General features: G+C 35.2%; 1 protein-coding gene across 2 annotated transcripts; it reads right to left on the bottom strand.

The window, feature by feature from the left end:
• Positions 1-461: 461 nt before the first annotated feature.
• On the bottom strand, positions 462-23293 carry LOC126767890 (facilitated trehalose transporter Tret1-2 homolog). Of its 2 annotated transcripts, none has more exons than XM_050485601.1 (6): positions 23019-23293; positions 4757-4871; positions 4208-4420; positions 2156-2341; positions 1852-2096; positions 462-1779 (listed from the first exon to the last, which is right to left on the bottom strand). In XM_050485601.1, the coding sequence occupies exons 1-6, from the start codon at positions 23085-23087 to the stop codon at positions 1006-1008; spliced, it is 1602 nt and encodes a 533-aa protein (XP_050341558.1). In that variant the 5' UTR covers positions 23088-23293; the 3' UTR covers positions 462-1005. The 2 variants fall into 2 exon arrangements, with proteins under 2 accessions (XP_050341558.1, XP_050341559.1); XM_050485602.1 differs by lacking the exon at positions 23019-23293 and adding an exon at positions 10298-10776.
• Between the last annotated feature and the right edge of the window lie 707 nt (positions 23294-24000).

Raw genomic sequence — 24000 nt, 5'->3', positions numbered from 1 at the left:
GAACGCCTTCCGTCACGCCTTCAATGTGCTGTAGTATGAGCTTCTAAAACCGAGTGAAAACATTAAGAAAGAGCCCTACCAACAACAACAGATCCTAAGCAATATTTTCTAAAATTCAACGATGGCTTAAATTTTTAAATAAGCAGTTACCATTTTGTTATTAACTAAACAATGCTTATGTATTATTTTCTACCTAAATAGTTTTAATTATGAATTTGCAGAGATTTTTAATAACTCTCGTCGTTTCTTGAATTTAAATTAATTTTTAAGTATAATTTAAATTGACTTTGACTTTGCTGGAAAAATATTTTCCAAGCAAACTTGCAATATGCGTGTATTCATTCAATCTAATCTTTCTCATTGTGCAAATTCTTGTTGTCTGGTCCAGGTTTCCTCATACAGGTATACGAGTATAAGCTGAGAACCTTGACGGTATCCGATAAATAAAGAATCCTTCGAAATTTTAATTTCTCGTATCAATTAGCTTTATTTAATGCTACAATAATATACATACTCGCTTAAAATTATAAGACTGCTACTAAACCATATTACATACTCTACTACATAGTTTTGAGGGTATTAAAACGACTATTACATAACAATAGCTTACTATTTTTACCATGGCCCTTCCACTAATAACAAAAAGTAAAATTTCTTAAAATCTCTACAAAGAAATCTCTTTCAAGGACTGAGCACAATTTTACAAGCATAAAATATTTATCAATTCTATTAGATTAATACTACATATTTGAATAATTATAAATTATAAATAAACTGTTTACAAACGATAACGGAAATACACACATATACACAGGTATATTTTATTTCGTTACTCGTTTATGCTCACGCGAACAGATCCCTAACGAATTGAGCGAATATCCGACGCCTAGTCGAGCAAACCGCGAACTGTCTTCAGCTTAACCGTTTATTTACAAGCTTACATTGCTAAAACCCTTAGAACAAATAGTAATAGTATTTCTACATTACTGCTCAAACCTAACTTTCCTATTTGTTGCCACCAAGCCACATTTGTATTTGAGCAGAACTGCGTCCCTTTGTCTCCAACACCATGAAGGCCACGTAAAGTGTAGCGGTGAGCGTACAAAAACCGAAGAACCAGAATGTCATGTCCGAGCCCCATGCGGTGATCATCGAACCGAAACACTTGGTCACTACAAACACCGAGAACCAATTGGACATCACAGTCAACGCAACAGCGGTGGCCTTAACATCGGGCAGGAAGAGTTCACCCATCATCAGCCATGGTATAGGACCATAACCGATCGAGAAGACGATCATGAAGAGCACTACGCAAAGCAATGGCAGCCAACCTATTGAGGAGACATCCTTACCGCCGTCCTTCATTTGGAAGTAAACACCCAAAATGGCTAGGCAAATAGTCATCATGGTACTGCTAAAAAGTAAAAGCACTTTACGACCGGCACGCTCAATCAGCAACGAGGATGTTAGAGTCATAACGACTTGCACGAAACCGACGATAATTGAGCATACGGATGGATCCAAAGTGCTGCCGGCCGACTGGAAGATGGGCACGGTATAGAAGATGACAGCGTTAATGCCGGAAAACTGTTGGAAGAACATCAGCAACATGGAGATGATGAGACCTTTAAGGGCGGCCGGATTGCGGAAGAGATCCAGAAACGAGGCATCATCACCGGCCTGATCCAGATCGGTTTGTATCATTTGTATAGCCGAACGAGAGTCACAATAGCGACCCCATAGCCACTTCAAGGACAAAGCAGCATCGCCGCGACGGCCCTGTGAGCATAGCGAAATTGAAGAGTTATTGTTTTATGACTTTTACTAATAAAAGCTGTAGCACGAACTTACCTTCTTCAACAAATAGGTGGGCGTCTCCGGTAGTATTAGCATACCAATGAACAATGCAATCGGCACCATCAGACAGAGCACGCTCAATGTGGTCCATGAAACCACAGCACCAATGAGATAAACCAAAAGAATACCGAAGGTCAACAACAATTGAAAGAGTGTGCCCAGCGTGCCGCGTATGCTCGTCTCTGCAATCTCGGAAATGTACATGGGAGCAACGACGCAGAAGCTGCCGGTCGAAACACCTAAAAGGAAGTTAGTGTGCAGTTAATGTAAAATCTTTCTGCTGCTTATTGCTACTTACCAATTACGAAACGTCCAAAGTACAGCCAGCCAGCCGATTTGGCGAAGATAATCGCCAACCATGCCACAATGAAGGGCACATCCATAATAAGCGCGGTGTAACGTCTGCCAATCGCATCAGCTATATAGCCGGTGGGTAAAGCGCCAAAGAAGGCACCAATCGCAACCAATGAACTGACCCAAGTTTCTGTAAATAAAATACGAATTATATCGGCTCAATATTTTGACCAACGTTAATGTTTGAGTTCCTACATTATTAGTGGTAAAGCTTTAAGATTGGCTTTAAGCTGATTTTTGAAGGAAGTTGAATATTTTGAATCGCGGTAAGTCAGCTTTTGATTTTGGACTTTGCTAATATCAATTTTCAGGCCAACAAACTTTGGAGAGTAGCAAATCGAACAAGCAACTACTAGAAAGACAACGCACTGCTATAATCAAAGGGAGATTATAAAGTAAGCAATTAAACCAGTTTTGATCGAAACTGGCGCTCTGCGGGTTGGAAATCTAAAACTAAATGTACATCATGTTAAGTACAAGGATACGATAAAAAGACTCTATATGGATTTTAAGGTTTAAAGATTCAAATCGAAAGTCATGAGAACTTCTGCTAGTCTGGAAGTGTAAGAAGGATTTCAAGCGGTTTCTAAGGCTTCATTTTACTAAAACTGGACGGATTACTTTCACCAGCAGTAGATTGAAGAAATCGCGCGATAGGGCCTTGTCTGAAACCTCGTTTTGTATCAAACGGCTCGGAGAGGTCCTTTCCGATATTGACGGAGCTTTTGGTATTGCTCAACGTCATTTTAATCAGCCGTATTAGTTTTGCGGGGATACCAAATTCAGACATTGTGGTGCTGCCGGATCTACTGTCAAATGGAGCTTTAAAATAAACGGAGAGGTGGTGTGTGTCGATCCTCTTTCCACGGGTTTTCCAAGATTTGGCGTATGATGAATATCTTGTCTGTTGTAGATTTTCCAGCCCTAAGGCCGCACTGATAATCAGTTGGCTGACGATGGGATTTAATCTTTCGCACAATACGCTCGATAGAACCTTATATGCGATGTTGAGCAAGCTTATCAAACGATAGAATGTGGAGTCTCCCTTTTTTGGATTGGGCAGAGCAGTCGGCATGCTTTTGTCCGACCATATTCTACAAAGAAGCTGATGCATCCCTTATCAGTTATACGCCGCCGGGTTTGAAAAGCTCGGCCAGCAATCCATCGACCCCCGCCGCTCTATTGTTCTTCAGACAGGTAATTTCTATTCGAACTGTTTCATGGGCGGGTCATCGATCACCTCTAAGGGTTCTACAAGAATGTGCTCCGGTCTTGAAACCTTCTGTTAGTCGCCGCATCTTTTCGTACAATTTTCAAGCATTTCCCCTGTTGTACAGCTTATCAAGCCTTTCTTCTCTTAGTTTCTCAGTATATATTATATAGACACATACACATATATATGTACATACGCACGTTATCAACATAACTATACAAATTCAAATGTAAAACCGCAGAGTCTTGGGTAACCACCGATACCTCTGAGTAAATTCTCCTTCTGCTCCTCCCACACTAAGTAACAGCGCGTATCACCGTTACATTGAAATGAATTTCTAATTTACCTAATGCAATCTATTTATAAGTCACAGTACTATTCACCCTTGCTTCTAGTGCGGCTATAAATCAAATGAAATCAAAAACCGTTGTTTATTTACAACCCCGACCGAGGCATCGAAAGGCGCCATATGTTCAACAGCACACCGAAATGCGGAGAGGGGGCAAAAGTGCAAATAGTAAATGCATTGGAGTATCAATGGCAGCGCCTCACGCAAACACGCGTCAACAGGTGTTTGCGGAATGGAAGAATCGCGGGCTCCTATTGGTGATGTTATGAATGGAAGGTAAATATTTGAAGTAAGTTGTAAAAAGAACACTTTAATGGCAGCAATTAAGAGACCAATCAATCAATTAGAAATTAAATGCTACTTAGTCTCAAATTATTAGTAAAAAGTGCATTTTAATTAAAAAATTATGACCAATGACAGCAAAGAGGACTTACGTTGCTCGAGCGTCAGCTGCAAGCCCGCTGAATCCGCCGGTGGCGTCGCTGCCGTCGTCGTGGTTGTGGTTGTGGTCGCATTGGCAATCGTGGTTGAATTGGTAATCGTGGCGTTTGTGTCCTTGATTACTTCAACGGGTGGTGCGCTTATTTGTGGCAACACTGGCGATGTCCATGCTAGTGCTGTACCAGCAGCTACAGCACCGAGGCAAACTGTCGGATAATTGTGGAAATAAGGAAAAAAATTTCAATAAGTGTAACTCGTAAGGAATTAGATATATTTGAAACTTTGTTGCATATTTAAGCAAATATTTTATTAAAACGGAAAAAAATTAACATTTAAAATAATTTTATTTTGAGTTTAAGGTGCAAGTTTAGTCAAAAATTATATATATTTTTATATTGCAACATTTTTTTAGATTACTTTTCTATTTTGTTTTGTTTTGTAGAAAATTTTATTTTATTTCTATTATTACAAAATATTGTAGACTCGATTGGTATATGTATTGGAGAAATATAATTTTTATAAATGCCTCTGTATGAACTTACCAACCAGAGCTGCAACATATTGCATCTTTTTGGAGGTTCGTACCGCACCATCCTGCAGCGGATCGTAGAGCATTGGATTACGCGCATTGGGGTCACTGTCCTCTTGACTGACGGTCTATAAAGGAAGGAAAAGTCTGATAAGTAAATTTTTTAAAGGAAATATAATGTTTTTTTTTCTGTACCAAAGAAAGAGAGAGAACTAAAAAGAGTACTTAACAACTGAGAAAGTTTTAAAAAAAAGTTTGAGAAAGTATAAAGCTTGGCTTACATTTCTGATCTAATGATTAAGTATATAAGGAGAGTCCTAATTTAACACTAATTTGTTTACGTTGATAATCCGGCAGTAGCTTCTTAGACACCTCTAAGAAAGTCTCTTCAAGTATAAGCATTTAATTGTAATCTGAAAGTCTTACAGGGGAAGAGATAAGCCTCTCACCAAAAGTAGTGTTCGGACTCTATAAAACCATGGTTAAGCCCATAAGGTTTTATGGGATTGTTGTCCAGTGGAGGGCGCTCGCAAAACCACACTAGCTAAGCAACTGGAGCATGTTCAGAGAATGGCCCTCATCGACAAACAATCGCACATGTGGTGCAACAAGAACAACCCCAACAATGGCACACAATGCCATTCCACACGTTGGACTTGTAGCTGGTAAGTGCTTGGCGGTGAAGACTGCTATTAGACTTAGCGAAGCTGGGTATATGAGCGGCCTCGGCAGAGACACGCTGAAATTCTCCAATGCTTCAATTGCATTCCTTATATCCCTGTATCTGAGAATCTTTTCCTGGCGGTGCTAGAGAATCTCTGCGAGGGACTTGTGGACGGGGCGAAGCCTTCGGAGAAAGGGTACAGTGAGCTTTTTTACGAATGAGTTAAAGTTAAGAGGGTAAGTAAGTGGTGATGACTGTAACGTCTTTCAAGCGGGGGTGGCTGTCACGAAGATAGCAGTAGATGTATTGCTCCGAAGTTCAACTTCCTTCAAAGAGATATGTCTTTGAGCTCGCTCACTAGTCAAGGAGCGTATGACCTCATAAGAAATAGCTTCCAGCTTCTTTGATATGAGACTTAAATGGGGGTCCGGTCACAGCGGAATCGCCGTAAACTGCAAAGCGAATGAGCTTCCTATGGAGTGTACGTTTATCCCAATTTCAACCGATTAGAAGCAAGTCGGTTTTCCGTTACTTTCTTGCATTCTCGCGTTGGACCTTTGGACCTTCTTTGAGCTCAGCAAGCGCTGGTCAACAAACGGAGATCCTTATGACTCATAGTTAACCGTAAGAGGTCCTCCGAACTACTGGCTCATATCGAAACTAATCTCTCTGCAATTGTTGGTGTTCTGACTAGACACGGTCACTATACACAATAGCTTTGCGGCTAAAAATTCTGTCGGACGCTCTTTTCATAATCTTCTTTCTTCTCTATTACCTGGCTTTGGCCAAAATGAGACTGAAATATCTCGGTAGACACACTTTTGGCGAACCTATGGAAGTAGCTGGGATTGGTGTTAACGCACAAAGAATGAATATTTATCCAAATGAAATTCATCGATTTTAGATCAACCCTACGGCATAGGGTAAAGTTAGGTACTTGGTCATCTTTGTGGAGCAGTAAATTTAACCAATTATAAAATGTATAAGAAAACAAATTGTCTTAAATAATCAAAATTTTATCGCTTTACCATTTAAAAGATAGGTCAGGTTTATAAAAAGATCGGAAGAGACCATTCAATTTCAAAACTTTTCGAAAAGACTTGATGCTGTTCGCCGCCAATCATCTTTTGCCAACTTAAAACGTACTCTATGAAAATGAAATTCCTGAACTCTTAATTGATAGCCCAGAGTTTAGTTATGACAAGAGATGGATACTTCAACTTCGAAGTAATCAACTCCTAAACCTAACCTAAACGAACCTAAACGGTGACACATAAAGTCGTTTAAGCAAACTATTTGATAATTCAAATTGGGAAAATTCCATCCAAGCAATTTAATAACCATCGACTTTGTAGACAAAAGACTCAATTGTTTCTTAAATTAATTAACGCGAAAATAATTCTACTCTCTCCTTCTACTGATTGAATGTTGAAGTGAATGTTCCGTAACATCATTTATGTTTACACTTTAGATTATGAAGTGATACATTCATGCATATATACTTGTAGAAAAAATTCTATTCAAATAATGGAAAGTTCTTTAATTGGCTCTTGAGTCAGAGCAACGGAAAATACCCACGACTGCCCACAATTCAACAATTGAAGAATATTTAATATTATTAAAAATATCGATGGCAAATCAATCACTTGTCACTTGCGGTATTTACTAGTTCAAGTTCATTGTCGCGCTTGTTGAATTGGATCTTTAATTTATCGCCTTTAAATATTTTCACTTTTTATTGTTGTTGTATTGTATTTGTACTAAACGATTGAATTGCATGTAAGTGTTCGCTTATACGCTCTTCCTTTAATTGCTGATGATGGCTGCTTCGTTCGCTCGCTGCGCATACATGCACATACCTGTGACGATATGTAAGTATGTAGTACATCACATGCTGCCGACAGCGCGCCTTACAACCCGCCCACCGCGTCATCCAAGTGACGGCGAGTCGATGCGGCTAAATTTAAACTCGCTCAGCGCGTTCCTCACGTGCCATTGAATTAGCGTAAGAGTCGCAGCGGCGCCACCGAAGCAATCGCATTGGCAGCCTCAACAAGATCACAACAAACAACCGCGGCGTTTACCGTTAGCGCTAGCTCTTATAACTTAATGCAATCAATGGCAGCGGCAGAACAAATGAGAAGAAGCGAAGAAGAGCAAGTGGCCGGTTTCGGGGTGTGTTGAACATACATATGTATACACAGTAGTTTATACACAAATATGTAGATATATAATGTATATATTAAATACATGAAAAAACAAGAGTCCATCTATCTGGGTTATTTTTAAAACCCTGTGGGCGTGTCAAATGCCACACAGGCAAACACACGACTGTCTCAATGGGGAACATGAAAAATTTTGGACGCCTCGGAACTTAATTATCGAGAAATAGTTTGAAAAATGCATGTAAGTAAGTAAAACAATTTATATCTTTCATTAGCATTTTGTAAATATTTAATATGAAGTCTTTTGGCAGCTTGCCATATACGCAAAATATTTTGCAAATATCAGCACACATTTCTTTGTACCGTCCTATAGATTTTTCATTAATTGCAGTGCGCATCCACCGACACATTGTTTACTTATCTTCAGCACACCTACATATTTACCACATACGCCAAAAACGTACAGACAGACATATGTATGTATGTATATATACAAGCTTTTATGTGACTGTGGGCTAGGGTAGAACTATTTATTAATTTTATTAAACATTTAAAACCTATTTTGTATATTCCTATGAAAATTCTAATAAATGAGTATAAAGACTGAAATGAAAACTTTTGAAAGCTCTTATAAAACTTATAAAAGCTCTAATAAAATTTAATAAAGCTCTCATAAAGCTTACGAAAGCTCTCATAAAACTTATCTTATCTTACAAAGCTTTCATATAAAACCGATGAAAGCTCATAGAACGTATGAAAGCTCTAACAAAGCTTTTAAAAGCTTTTATAAAACTTATAAAAGCTCTTTAGCTTTGGAAAGCTCTTAAAACTTATAAATGCTCTCATAAAGCTATTGAAAGCTCTTATAGAGCTTATGAAAACTCATATAAAGCTTATGAAAGCTCTCATAAAACTTATGAAAACTCTTGTAAAGCTTATGAAAAAAGCTTTCATTAAGCATTTGAAAGCTCTTATAAAACTTATGAAAGCTCTCAAAGAGCTTTAAAAAAACTTTCATTAAGCATTTGAAAGCTCTTTTAAAACTCTTATAAAGCTTATGAATGCTTTCATAAAGCTAAGGAAAGCTCTTATGAAGCCGATGAAAGCTCGTGAAACTTATTAAAGCCCTTATAAAGTTTTCATAAAGCTTTTAAGCGCTCATAAAGCTTTCGAAAGCTCTTACAAAGCTTATGAAAACTTTCATAAAACTATTGAGAGCTCTTATAAATCTTGTGTAAAAAACAATCAATGCTTTTAAAAGCTCTTATGAAAGCTCTCGTTAAGCTAATGAACGCTCTTATGGAGTTAATAAATGCTCAAATGAAAGCTGTATTTTTTTTTGCTTAATTTAAAAGACTAAAAACGGGATTTTTCTCTGGATTATGGAAAAAAATTATTGCGGTTAATAATATCATTCAACGAACTTTTTCATTAGATAGGGCTAGCAATGAATTTTTATGTAAGAAACGGTAAAAATAACCTACTTATACAAATATTTGTATTAAGAAAACTGTGTTGATATACTATATGTCATATTTGAGATTGAATTGAAAACAAGTTTTATGATAACATGAGATAGAAATTATATTATTGAAATGTACTCTCAAGTAGTTTTGTCCAAAAACACCCTACGTATGTGCAGATATTAAAATTGCAAATTAATATTATCGTTTGTTTCTCAAGAACTTTAGATTTTTTTTAGTATTTGGAACCATCCTAATATACCTTACATACATGAGTATACAGCAAAGTTTATATTTATCTTTTGGCTAGATGATTTGTTTGGTCCATTTTTGAGAAATGCCAACGCAGGTGCATAGTCATTAGAGCTGAAGATTTGACTGCGATGTTGATGTCTTTAAAGCTTGCACAAAAATATTCTATCAAAACAACTTAAATTTTACACGTAATTGGTCTTCATGCATACTTCTAAGAATGCATATATGCATCTACGTAAATACAGACACGTGTGAAACCGTTTCCCATGACGGCTGAGTTATTATAAATTTATTTGCTGAGCATTTGGGGTGTGTCTGATTAAAAGTACCTTTACGTTTCCGCGAAAGAACATACGCATATATTTTTATCACATAGAGTGGAAGGACTAACCGATTTTTGATCTCTTGATTCAGGGTTCACTAAAAAATTATATTATTATTGTAGTTGCAGAATACATTGCCCAAATAATTGAAAAACTGCTGAAAAGCTGATAAACTTTGATCAAATTAAAATCTGATATTATACCGGTTAAGTATGCGTTACGATTTGGGTACACTGCAGGTAAGCTTTAAGACTTTATCAATAAAAACTAGAACTAAATTGAAAGACTATTATAGGTTTTTTATATAATTATTATTGAATGTAGATTTCTAGCTCTACAACAACACTAAAAACCGATAAAGGAATCTGAGAAAAATTATTTCGAATGTTTTTCATTATTCTAAGATAGATCATAAAGAAAATTTCAGAGGCATAAATGCAGAGCAGAATTCTCTAAAAGTCGAACATATAATGTATTCAAAGTTTATTTATCGGAAATGTAGTTCAGACCAACATACGTATCTATAGTAAAGTTTTCGAGACAATTATTGCATATATGTATGTATTCATTTATCCTGCACATAACTTGGGCCAAGGAAAGCTTTAAGTCAATTGTTTATGCTTCAAAAACTCATTTGATAATTATATATTTTTGTCTTGTTTTGTTTGTTTTTTTACACATTACCTGCCACCAACGCGCCATGGCGCGCACAACTTTATCCGAATCCATTGTTGACCTCCAAGAGCGAAGAAGCTTTGTTGTCGGTGATACGCTTCAAGAGCGATTATATAACTTTTAGTGATAAAAAATTCTATTTGCAGCCAAACAAATAAATTCCACACTTCTCTACGGATATGAAACGATTCGTGGGTGGTAATTTGCAAACGCAACGAAAAATTTTCAAAAAGCTTCAATCAGCTTTCGACACAACAAAATGCATAATTTTTTGTTTCTACGAACAATAAATTATTTATAGCGATTTTCGAAAGTTATTGCAAAAAATTTTTACAATTTCACAACGTAACAAACACTTTTATGTTTTCAAATTATGCTATTATTGAAATTTTAACAGCAAATTTTCAACTTTTGCTTTGTGCCTGATTTTGACTTTCCCAGATATTTATTATTTTGACTCAACCGTTTGGTGCGAATTCCGCGCGAAGACTGCCAACTCACTGACACTCGCGGCATTGGCCGCTCGAGCTATGTCATTAAGGGGATACGCTCTTCGACGAAACACAATTATTTCGTTTTTCAAAACAGTCTTCTAAAAACATTCACTTTATTTATATTTTGCATACAATTAGATTTCGTGTTCGAGTCGCCACATTTCTGCAGATTTTCTTTTTAGTTTATGTTTGGCTTTTATTTGGTATTTGCTCGATTTGCTCTTCCCCATATGACTCTATGTGCGTTTGTAGTCATATGGTTGTTTGTATATAGCAACAAATATGTACAAGTAGTTGGACGTGTAAATGTTTTGATTTTCAACGTTTCAATTCATTCCCTAATTATATTTTATGCCGCTTCACTCGATTTCACTGCTGTTTTAATTGACTTTATTTGTTACAAATATCAACGATTTAAGGGCTATGTAAAGCTGAATTGTATATATATTAAAAAAAAAAGAACACAGAAACTTCGAATTTAATGACTAATGTTTATTATCAGTCGAAAGAACATTCTTTCGCTATTAATTTTTGAAGATTATCTCTTTCAAATGTTGGCCGTGGCTACAACTCAGATGATCTATCCGTTGGGTCCAATTTTCAATGACTCGTTAGAGCATTTCGACTGGTAACTGCGAATAACATACGTGATGTTTTGCTCCAAGCCCTTAATTGAAGTGGGATTGTCCGCATAGGCTTTTGACTTGACATATCCCAACAGGAAGAAGTCTAACGATGTGATAGCACACGATCTTGGTGGCCAATTGACCGGCCCAAAACAAGTAATTATCTCCTCACCGAAGTGTTCTTTCAATAAATCTATTGATTGATGCCGGTTCGCAAAATAAATCAGTACAGTGGTATTCAATCTAATATTCAAATCATACTAAAGACTACATTTACGAGCTTAAATCAACTATACACAAATTTAGTCAAATAAGTTCGGCTTTTTTGTTATGCAGTTAATTTTGCGCCAATTATGATTTGAACAGAATGTCAACCAAATGGCCCCTACATCTCCCTTTGCATATCTCCACCCGTTTACGCTAATTTTCGATGACGATGAGAATTTCGGCTAAAATTTCGGTTATAGTGCACTCGAGCTCTTCGTGTATTGCTGATTGATTATCTTAAACCTATAATTTAGCATAGTCACAGAGAAACTAATCTTGAGGCGTTAAATCGTTTGGTCTTCGCGGCCATTTCTCTAGGCTAGGGGTAAGCGCGAAGTCCTTAAACCCGTTTTTCTCGAAGCTGTGATTTTGAAGTCGATTGGCAAGATTTCTCGAGAACTACTGAACCGATCTTCATGCAACTCTACACAGACCTTTGAAATACAATTCTTAAAGACTTGGACAAACCATTTTGTTTTTTTTTTTTTCGAATACAACTATTTGAAATAAGAAAATGTTGCGAAATTTTAATTTTTTTTTTTGTAAGAAATGCCTGCCGAAAAATCCTATTTTCAGTTTTTTTCCAGTCCAAGTTCTAAGTTAAGGTTTTAACTAAAACACGTATTTTTCACTTTAGATGATCCTTTAAGGAGTTATTCTGCCAACACGGGTGCATCTTTTTTCCGAGATTTTTTTCCTAATGAAATATGTCATTTTTTATATGAGAAAAAATTGTTGAAAAAAGGCTGTGTTTTACTCGACGAAACCCATATAACCCCTTCAGCCAATCTAGACAACATTTGAGTTGATCTCAAAAATCTAATCAATCAAATATTTATTAAGCTTTAATCCTAAATTTAAGAATTCACGTAGCCGTAAATCAACAATGGAATTTTTTATCGGTTCAACTGGTTTTCGCGGATATCAGGAAATAGAAAACCAAGTTTTTAGAGCATGAAAGTCAATAAACGCAAATTTTAACTTTATGTAAGGTAAAGCAAGAATTTTTACATATCAAAGCATAAAAAGGTAAAGAGGAAGAAAAGAATTTCTGTTAAGTCTATAAATAAACCCGAATTGTGTTTGCAAATACCAAAATATCCCTTTCTTTTCACTTATTATTCGCATTTTTCTTTAACAAAATTCAGTAAAATCCTTAACCTTCGAGGGAGTTGGTGTAATTGACCACCATTGCCACACCTTCCTTCTAGTATTGCAAGGTAAGCGCCGCCAATTTCTAATTTACTACATACTTCCTGCTTGAATGCTCGGCAATGCAGAAATTATTGCTCCATTAACGCACAAATCGTACGCCACCTTCCACGTAGTGACACCGTGACGTCAAAGTTGAACAAACAGTTTCGATTTGCATTGCGCACTCAACGAAGAAAATAAGAATATATTTGAATATACCTATATATAATATATATATATATATATATACATATGTAAGTATATATGTCGAGCGGCTACTACTTGTATTTAGTTGTGTAAAAATATATTTTTTTGCTTATATAAAGTTAAATGCACCCAATTCTATTGAAAGACGTAAACAAATTGTGCAAATTTCGCTGAGATGAGTTCTGCAACTGCACGAGAAAGTGCTCTTCGAAATTGCAATTTTTCGATTTATTTATACTTTTTGTTTAATTTGAGGTTTTATAAAGCGACTGCAGAACACACACCCACTTTTGGGAAAGTACGTTTGTAGACTGTACTACATATATAAGTATATCTATAATATATAGTAAGTGCAAATAGTAATTCGACGGACAAATAGGAAATATGTAACTAGACTTCGTCTCGAGAAAGTTTGCAGAAATTAGGAAAATATCTTTAAACCCCATATATAGAACTCGAAAGCAGTGAAACGTGTTTTTTCAACTAGCGGAAATATTTGACACCAACAAAGAGTGTATACCTTGAAATTAAAGCTTGATAGATGGCGCTAGCCAACAGGTACTACTTCGGACTGAGTAGGCAATTGAGAAGTAAAGTGCTCTCTCGACAAACAAAGACCAAATTCTAATTAAAGATTTATGGTCTTTGCGCATTGGCAACGGCGAGTATCGCATTCGAGAACGATGAGTGTTCGTAATATAAGACGACATTGACATATCGACTCATATCGAATTAGAAGACAGCGGCTACGCTGTCTAGGTCATGTCGTTCGAATAGATAAAAACACTCCCCCACCGAGGGAAGCAGGGGAAGAGCTCCACTCCGTTGGAAATACCAGGTGGAGAAAGACCTGGCTACACTTGTAATCTCCAATTGACAACAAACACCGAAGAGAAAGAACGATTGGTGTTCTGTTGTAAACTCGTCTATAACTGCGTAAGCGGTGTCTACCTTTCTGTACGGCATATGACAGTAAAGATCGCTTATAAAACTTAACATCGGCTAAGTGACAAAAATGCACTTCACTTTGAACCTGCCGATGATACGGCTGCGGTTCGATATGTACTTAGGCTACAAAAGAAACAGGAAAGTTTGGGAATGCACAAAATTTATTTATCGACATTTTCTTCTTCTAACTTAATACACTTGACCCAGGGAGCGCCAACTTTTAGAACTAGTTAAAAAAAATACGTTTTCTGGAAGTCTGCAAAGTACTATAGATCTGTGGTGTGGCCGATGGCGATGCCTTTTTCGTATTTAATGAAACTATGCTCATTTCCCACGACATTCGGGTCTAAGTAATCGAAACGAACCCGGACTTTTATCCGGCCAAGGACTGTCAACTCGGCATCATGCCTCAAAATGAATTCAGGAACGTTTTCTGTCGCTACAACAACAACAGAACCAAAGTAAATTAAATAAATTTTAAATTGAGGTGTTTTCGAACTCAAGAATATTCAAGGAGGAAAAAATTTTAAAAATTATATACGTATTTGTTAAAAAATCGTTTATACATACATATGTATGGAAGGATTTCGTTTCGGACCGTGTTTTCTGACATTCCCTAGATTCTGAAGTAAAATTAAAAAAGAAATTGTTCAACCTCCAAAACAGACCAAAAATTTATTTTGGTAATCATTCTTTAATTGGTATAAGTGCGAGGTTTTCCGGTCCATTTCATTTTCTGACAACAATTTGTACTGTTAAGTAATACATATGTACATGTATGTATATGTATATTTGCTGACTAGTTTGGCGCTCCACTGCAGGGTTTAGTACCTGTTCGTATATATCGAATGGCTCCTTTGAATGCGCACACATCACAAAGTCGCCGCCATCGCCGCTCGTCACATGCAAATTACGGTCAAGCGCACGTGGCGTCTGACAGTCGGCCGCGTCACTTTCTACAAACGCAAATAACCGCCACAAGTACACACTGACATATATGTATATATATAAGTATATACAAGCATATTATAAATACATATGCACTTGTTTATAGTGCAGATATTAGCGTAGTAGTTTGGGGGCTTGTCTCAAACGGCAAATGGCGCAAGCACACCAACAATTATAACAAGAAATGAAATTTTCCCGTTACCCACTATAAGTAGTGGTTGAGTAGGCGATTCACAAATACACACACACATGTGCAACGATTGCACTTTATGGTTGCAGTGCTCTTCCGCACGAAAGCGGCATATTTTTACGTGTGCATTATGGATCCGAGGCACATATTTGCAAGTGAGTATGACTATATGTAGAATATCTAGATGTATGTTTGTATATATGAATATATAGATGTATACCTTTCTATTTGTTGTTTTTTGCTTGACCATCAAATAATTTAAATGCAAATATAAACAGTTGGAGATGAGAAAGGCAATGGGTGTGAGTTCACATACAATATGCACATATCATATATGTATGCACATGTATAAGAGTATGTACATATATACAGATGTAATGTGTAAGATTTTTTGTAAACGAATCGGTCTTTTCAAAAAGTAACGGTATTTGTGTTTGCTCATTGATCTTGTTGTGGCTGGAATGCAATAAGGAAGTGGTCATTATTTTATGACGTAATAAAAATGCGCCTATCAACAAAATTGCTTTGAGTAGAAATGACACACAATGAGAGTATTTTGAGTGAAAATTTTAAAAATAACTATACATTTACAGTTGAAATTCCCTAATTCGAATCTACATAATCCACCAAACAAACTTTGAGTTAGAGAGACTTAGAGTTATGGAAAGAAAATTGTATGAAATTTGACTTCAATTGCCAATTCAAGAGCTCGAGTTATGGAGAACTTCGAGTTATAGAAGGAAGTTCAACTATTATATTATAGATATATGTATGTATATGTAATTAATTGGTAAAGCATTTGATTCAATCTTAAGACGTGTGCCAAAAATAGTAAAATTGTGGAAAGCGACAAAAAGATTCTGAAACTAGTTCTTCAGTGTAAGTCTAACCTCGCAATAAGTCGGAAAACTCAAATACTGAAAGTTTATGTGTTAATGGTATGATTCAAAAACCAATGAAAATCAGAAAAAACAGTTCAGAGGTGCATTTTGTTATTGCATAAAAGAGTATAAAAAGATCTGCATCCTGATTTTGATCAGTCAGTTTATATGAGAGTTATTTGCTAAAGTGATCCGATCTGAATAATTTCTTCGGAACTGATAGTGACTTAATGAAAAATAATCTATTCCAAAGTTCGTGAAGATACAATGTCAAATAAAAAACTTTTTTTTTTACTTACTCACACGGTCTCGAAAGGGCTGCAGGATCAATTCACTAATGAACTGAGAATTTATTCTAAATAATACAAACTCACCGTCCTCCCAAAAAAAATATTAACCTCAAAATTTGTATTCCATTTATATAGTCTCTTAAAATGTGTCAGGACTAAACTTCTTTTTGAATAATAAGAGAGGCATAAGATTGGCGGTGAATTTTCCGCAAGAACGTTTGGGCAGAGCTCAATAGGCATGGTGTTGGTGCAGAAAATATACCGCTTTATTTGGAAGAGATTTCACGTAACTCTAAAAGAGAATCGATAGCGCAGGAGCATGCGACTCGCCAACCTAACTTACAACATTTATGCGGACGAATCAGAAATCATCAACGGAGTAGAAGCCGGAATCCATTGGTCGGAGCTGGACTTTAGGCGAAACTTAAGCTACTGTAATGCTGCAGTATCTTACAGGTGAAAGAACGCAGGAAAATAACATAAAGAAGATCACTATATACGTAGATAGCCAGGCAGCAATTAAAGCAATAATCTCTCATAGCATTACGTCAATGTCCTTAGAAGCATGGAGGCAATAGATGACTGTCGGAAATCGGCGGCATAAACACTGGGTTCCAGGCCACAAAGGGATTCCGGGAAACAAAATGGCTAAAGACATTGCTAAAAGTGCAACCCGACTGGCTATCGGACCAGAATACGAAATACATAAATCACTAAAAAACAATATACAATGGAATTTACAAAAGGCGGATCAAGCCGATATGGAATGGCTTAAGGACATGCAGGATCACCAAGATCATTTGCAAGAGCCCCAAGGAAATCACACAGTCTCTTTATTTATTTATTTATTTATTAAATGAAAAATAATAATACAATTATTATCTTACAGAGTAAGAAGCACCAGCTGTCAGGGCTTACGGCTTACTGCTCTAATAAAACTATATTGTCTTAGAATATTAATATATTAGCCAGTAAAAGGTAAATATGAAATCAATATTACTGTCTGGAACATCCCTTCTGTGCAGCATTATAGAGAATCCGGCTTAAATATATAGGACAAATCAAAACCTGATATCAAATCGCTCTTAAGAACTACTTCATACGAATAATCAAGCTCAAATTAAACTGAACCCCCATCTAGCATTACTAAATACTAATAGGTCTATGTATGGCGTGACAGCCGGCCAGTATAACCCAATCCAAAAAAAAAACATCGACTAGAATTTATGGAAAGCCACCAGTGAAGGTGACAACAAGCTTGTAAATCATCAAAATAAAGGCGTAAATCATTACAATCAGTCTAAAAGTTCCCAAGCAGGCTCCATGACAGCTGTGGAGTACTTAAGCGTATTTGTGTCACACTATTGCCACCAGTGTTACAAAAGCAAAGAAAATTTAGGGCAGCTGAATTGATTAGATTAAGATTTTATTGTAAATGCATGACCAATTTTGTGAGAAAACAAAAACAAAGTACTTGAATGAGAATGTTATCGATTTCTCTTGAAGTTTCAAATGGTTGTTGTTGTAGTGGTAGAAATTTTTCTTCAAAAAATTTCTAAAACTTTTGCCGAATTGACAGTCCCTAGTAGGAACACTTATAAAAATACATATGCGATGGGAACGGGTTTCTACTCTATGACCAGTTTCATTATAAATTAATGCCAATCTTCTCTTATTATAACCTAGTCGTTTTAAATCTTTAACACATACCACAAAAAACCCAACACAAAATCACTCAAACAAAATGAAATTCAAAGTTTATCATGAATATAGATAGTCGAATGGAAAATAAAGATGACACTGATTTCGAAACTGTCGAAACAGTATCAAACACTTTTCAACACAGCAACAGCTAATCAAAAATTTGCGATTAAGTTCACTGATTACACAAACTGTTGTGATTTATCACATATACCTATCATTCAGCTGAGATACTGCAAACTACTGTGCATTAAAACTGAAACGAAAACAATCAAATAAAAAAATTTAAATCTCATTATCAATTGATATCGCAATAAATGTCGCGAGCGCCAAATAATTTTAAAGAAATCATTAACCACCTAAAACAGCCTTTCCTGTTTACCTTTCAGCAGATAAGCCATTGCACGGCACTCGCGTGTGAATCTGGATATCTATCGAAAGTGAAAACAAATGCATAAATATTTCATGGCAATAAACGAATTAATTATGCATCAATCGGATGTGACAGAAATCGGTCAAAGACCAATTAGTAATTACTACTTTTTTTACTGCCACCCCACTGGGTTATGCGTAATATATGGGCATATGTGGCTTGGCAATAAACATTTCGCCAAGAGTTCAAAGCTGTTCAGTTAGTGCTGCTAACGGTTCACGCTTCAGCCGAATGCCTGATAGGGTTACCATTTTGATATATTTTTGTTTTTTTTTTATTACTAATTGATAATTAAATAAAAGCTCTCCAATTGAGTAGAAAGATTAGAGCTTTCATATGATCGGAACCTCTTTCAGTGTTACTTGTCTGATAATTATAACTAGAACAAGGTATATTCAGGTTGCCCACGAAGTTTGTAACACCCAGAAGGAAACATTGGAGATCCCAGAAAACAATATATAAAGCAGATGGTTGCCTGAGCTATCAAAATCAAGTTCTTGTATGGAAAACTTTTAAACAATATATATTCAGGGAATTCCACGGAGATTATTGTACAAAGCAAGCTTACCATCTGTAACCACGTAAACGGTTATCTTTACAAAATTGGGAACAGATCATTGTCCATAATTCCTTAATGCTGGCTGGCAACCCTCTTAATATTTATACAGATTATTTTTTTCTATTTTATTAAATCATTGTTTGTCATCGTCATTATTATCGTGGCTTTATTTCGGTTATCTTTCATTATTGCTATTGACGAATTTGTTATCGAGAAACCAAATCGTCACAAAAATGATTGACGAGAAATTGTTTTGTTTTTTTTCTGGTTTAAGTAAAAGTGAAGTGGCAGCAATTATACTTGCAAATGAATCAGTATAGTGCTGTTATCACTTTTAATTAAACATTTTTCTTTAATTTCGAAAAATTAAGTGTTAGTGATAGTAAGTACTAGTGGTTGCTACAACATTTAATTAATGTCACATCTAAGGCAAAATTATAAAAATATTTTTACAAGTACCTCGATATAATTGATTATCTCACTGTCTGTTCAGTTAGCATTTTCAGAAAAATGTTGCTCTGGAGTCACTCACAAGGCACATGAAGCACTTCGTAAGTATTGAATTTTTCAGGCCACTTGAAGTGGTCCAATGATAAGAGATTGAATGTAGATGATAAAACTTTGGCGACACTAATATGTATGCTCTTATATGTATATATAGAATAAGTAAATATGAATATATTGAATATATTTCTATATTATCTTCTTGAAATACATATTTGAAAGTGAAGATAAGCTACCAAAAAATTAAGACCTTGATATGCTAATATAGTTGCAATTAGGTGGGATTTACCATATACGCTACTCCGCAAAAAACTATCTGTGTCTACATATCGATTGCAGATATTCGTATAATGATAATGTATATAATTTAACGAAAAATATATAAATAGAAAAATAGTCTTTATGTTTGATTGTCTCGAAGAGCAGAACACAATTTTTACAGAAATAGGTGAAACTTGAAACGACTTTGAACAAATTTTTTCCCAATATGATAGGTTATGTTAGGTTTCACTGGCTTTCCCGCCATACATATGGTAGACATACAGGTCCTTTTTAACGTCAGGTGGCGGTTTGTTATTAAAACGAGTTGAAGTTTATGTCTTGCAGGACGTCAACACTTTTTTCGTTGTTTAGTAGAGAATTTTAATTCTGACACTTCCTTCAGTCTCTTGAACTGTGAAGCTCACAGATAACTTAACCGACTTCTGCTTGCATGTTTTCCTTCCGCTCCCTTAAACATAATCTTGGCGATCCTGCATGCTCCTAAGGCATTCCAGCTCACCCTGATGCGTCTATTAGCCTTTTCGGAAATTTCTTTGTGCATCGCTTTTAATGACTTGCGTAGTTCGTGAGCTGGTTCGTTAATGAAGTGAATTACACTCTTGACAATCTCAGCAGCTATTTCAGCTATTTTCAGCCTGCAACCCAGTACATATGCAGCCCCTTTCCGGCAGCCTCCATATATACTGCATCTCTGCTTTTAAAGACATTCTCTGACGAAATGCGATGTGAGTTTATTACCTTAATTGCTACTTGGCTATCGATATATTATTATATATATATTAACATATCATATCCTGCGTTGTTGCCCATCTCAAAAACTTTCCTGACCGCAAAGACGTCTGTCTGGAAAATACTGCAATATTCCGGAAGCTTGTAGAGTCGCTTGAGATATAGCTCCGCGCAGAAGATCCCGACGCGCATTCCATCAGTAATTTTTGATCCGTCCGTGCATAAGTTAAGAGTTCTGCTGGTGGTTCGCGTGCCCCTACGCCATCCAATTTCTTTTGGAGTGAAACCTTCTCTCCCAGATAAAGCATGAGGGTATGTGGTCTGCTTTATTCACCGATCCCCTGCCTATTTAGCTATGTCTGAGAGTTCTTTTGGAAAATTCACCTAGCGCCGCCAGTCATGCAGCTGTTTTCGCTGCCAAGCTTGCCAGAGCAATGTCAACTGACGATAGGTTGAGAAATTTTTCGAGTGCAGCCATTGGAATGGTTCTTTTTCCTAATAAGATACCAAAGAATACCAAGCGCTTGAAAACTAACGACTATATCCTATGTGAAAAGGGAGCAATTCTGAGTCAAAGCTTACTGCTGTCACAAATAATTGCTTAACGAACGAGAGTCTTTTCTCACAAAACAACCTGTCGATAAGAGAGAAAGTTGCGAAAATCTGTTGAATTTCGATTTCTACCAGCTTACGAATTGGTAACAACAACAAAAACCTGAGATTTTTGCCAAAACAGTCATTTTAAACATTTTGTTTACCGGAGAATGTAAATACTTCTCGAAGCAAAAAATAAAACAGTAAATGTTTATAAATATATCATAATATATTAGGCAGAAGCTAGGACTAATGCTTATTTTGCTCTGTTGACTTTCATTCTTTAGCTCCGACAGCCGCAAGCGTTAATGAATGAGAGAGATGGAGAAGCTTCCCCCTTCGTCCTTTTTCCTTGTTTTTTGTCTAAGCCTTGTTTGTGTTTCATTAAGTTTTGAAAAGATCACAAAATATACTCTCTTCAAATTATACTCTCCTCAAATATACTTAACTTATTAATTTCGTTTCTATGCCAAGAGAGATGTACAAAAGTAGTATCACAGAAGTTGTTACAGCAGCATAATGGTTTGATACAAATATTTATGAAAAATAACATAACTGTTTTTGGAAATGAGACGCTTTATAAATTTCCTCTGTTGTTTGTCAAGGAGAACAGTATTTTACGAGTTTTAAGTTTGCTAAAAGCTAAGCTATTTAATTAAAAAATATTGGAATGAAAAATTTTTAATTTTATTCCCGAAACTGGAATTTAAGAATTATTTTATCTAAAATTTCTTAAAAAAAATTGTAAAATATTTTTTAATTCAAAAATGATAGGAGAAATAAAAAATTTATTTGTTTATAAATAAAGCCGTATTGAAAAGATTAAAAAAGGAGAGGTTTACATATTTCTAACTTGAACACTATGATCAAAAGTAATTAAAAGTAAATAACTTAGATTCAACTATCTTGAAATTTTATTAAAAAGAAGCTTTTATTTTACAAAGAACAAAGATAATAGAACACGAAGAACGTCAGCGTAATTTTTAATGAACTTTGGATTAGAATTTCTTATTTTTAACCCGATATTTACGATTAACTTTTCATTTTTAGTATTTAACCAGATTATTGGGACTAAAGATTTATTTTTAATTTTTTAATTAAATTAAATTTTAATTATTATAATAAATAATTTTTAATTAATTAAATTTTTAAACACAAAAAACATATAAAATTATTTTATTTAATAAATTATTCTATTAAAAAATTAAATTTTAACTAACTTAATTCATTAAAAAAAATTAAAATAAATTTAATTTTAATTAAATTAATTGAATAAATTTAATTTTAATTAAATTAATTAATTAATTAAAAAGCTAGAAATAACTTTTCCAATCCAATAATCTGATCAAAGATTAAAAATGAAAAGTTAATCCTAAACACCGGATTGAAAATAAGAAATGCTAATAAATTATTTTTAATTATTATTTTTACTTAATTAAAAATAAATTTTTAAACCAGAATTTGGGAACAGAAATTTTAAAATCACTTTTAATTGAAATCTCGGGTTCACAAAATAAATAAAAAAAATAATAAAAATGTAAATTCAATTGTCTTTTTAAGGGTTATTTGCTACCCTGACTAAATTGCATAAAAAATATTAAAAAATTCAAAAAAAAAATAAAATAAAAAGAAAAATTAAATTTAATTTAAATTTAAAATATGTATTTCAAAAAATTACTTTAACAGATTTTTTTTATTAAAATTTTGTTGTAAGGCCTCTTTCAACAAAATTTAGCTTCCACAGCAGGCACAAGATTTTAGTAAATAATTATAACTAAAATGACAAAGATTAAAAATGCTGAGCAAAACACACAAATTAATGGTAAAAATAAAAAATTTAACTGTTCATATGTATTTTTTTTATAAAATATTAGCAAACGCACCTTAATTTTGCCGCTGCCTTTGAACGAATCCGGCGACATTTGACTTATAGTCACCACTTTCTCCTGCATCTTGTTGGCTTTTTAACCAACTAATTTTATTCAACAATATTGTAAAAAAAAGTTTTTTCGACACTAATTCTTTGTGTTAACAGTAAAAAGTGTACACACTACTATGAAATATAACCAAGAAGCGCACCGAATTTCATTTCACTCTTCACCGCGTGCACTGCTGCCCAACAATTTGTTGCGTGCAGCACAAAAGTCAATGAGAAACTAAAGTTCTTGAGGTAAAAGTGCGACTAAATAAGGCAAATAATATAATTGATGCTAACCGCATCCTAAGTTAGTCCATAACTAACGACAACAACGACGCGAGGTGGCCGCAAATTCAAGCGACTAAAGGTGTGCGTGTGTGTGCCTTGATACCTTTGTAATTAAGTGTGTGTGTGTGTGTGTGTGTGGGGCAGTGGCACTGGAATAAAGATAAAGTTTAACTATGTTCGGCTGATTGACCGATCGCCGCTCGTATTTAGTAAGCGCTGCGTTATTCAAAAGCCGACGATTTGTTGTTGCTCCTCCAATCATGTGCTAGAGGTGTGTGTATTATTGCAACAACAAATGAATAGTAATGTTATGCCTATTTAGGCACACATTATAACTGTTTAATAAATCAGTAAGATGCCGATTTTGTGCTTGTTGCTGTTGCTCAGTTGCTGGCTTTTATTTCACACTCACTGTGCGGCTACCGGGGCGTATACGTAACATGAGCATGTGTACTAGAGGTAGGCTTTGCAGTTGCTACCACAGCTTTTAAGCCTTGCAGTGCGCATTTCATTGACTTTTAAGCATTTCAAATATAATAATGTATTAATTAGAATATAGAGGTTTTTCTCAGTTGCAAATATTCAAATATATCGAGATTAAATGCAAAGCTGTTTGCCAATTTTGAGTTTTTTTTGGGCAAAAAATTCCACAGAAGAAA

This window comes from Bactrocera neohumeralis, chromosome 2 (assembly GCF_024586455.1).
Source record: "Bactrocera neohumeralis isolate Rockhampton chromosome 2, APGP_CSIRO_Bneo_wtdbg2-racon-allhic-juicebox.fasta_v2, whole genome shotgun sequence".
Taxonomy (NCBI): domain Eukaryota; kingdom Metazoa; phylum Arthropoda; class Insecta; order Diptera; family Tephritidae; genus Bactrocera; species Bactrocera neohumeralis.
Note: the sequence above shows the minus strand (reverse complement) of the source record. Positions and strands in the feature narration are given on the sequence as shown.

What these genes read in the sequence shown, in the direction of transcription:
- LOC126767890 (XM_050485601.1), bottom strand. Translation starts at nt 23,087, where the DNA reads ATGCAGGAGAAAGTGGTGACTATAAGTCAAATGTCGCCGGATTCGTTC. An exon ending in AAGGCAGCGGCAAAATTAAG is followed by an intron (nt 4,872 to 23,018) that starts GTGCGTTTGCTA and finishes CTTCCTTTATAG; the next exon opens with ACCGTCAGTCAAGAGGACAG. An exon ending in ATATGTTGCAGCTCTGGTTG is followed by an intron (nt 4,421 to 4,756) that starts GTAAGTTCATAC and finishes ATTATCCGACAG; the next exon opens with TTTGCCTCGGTGCTGTAGCT.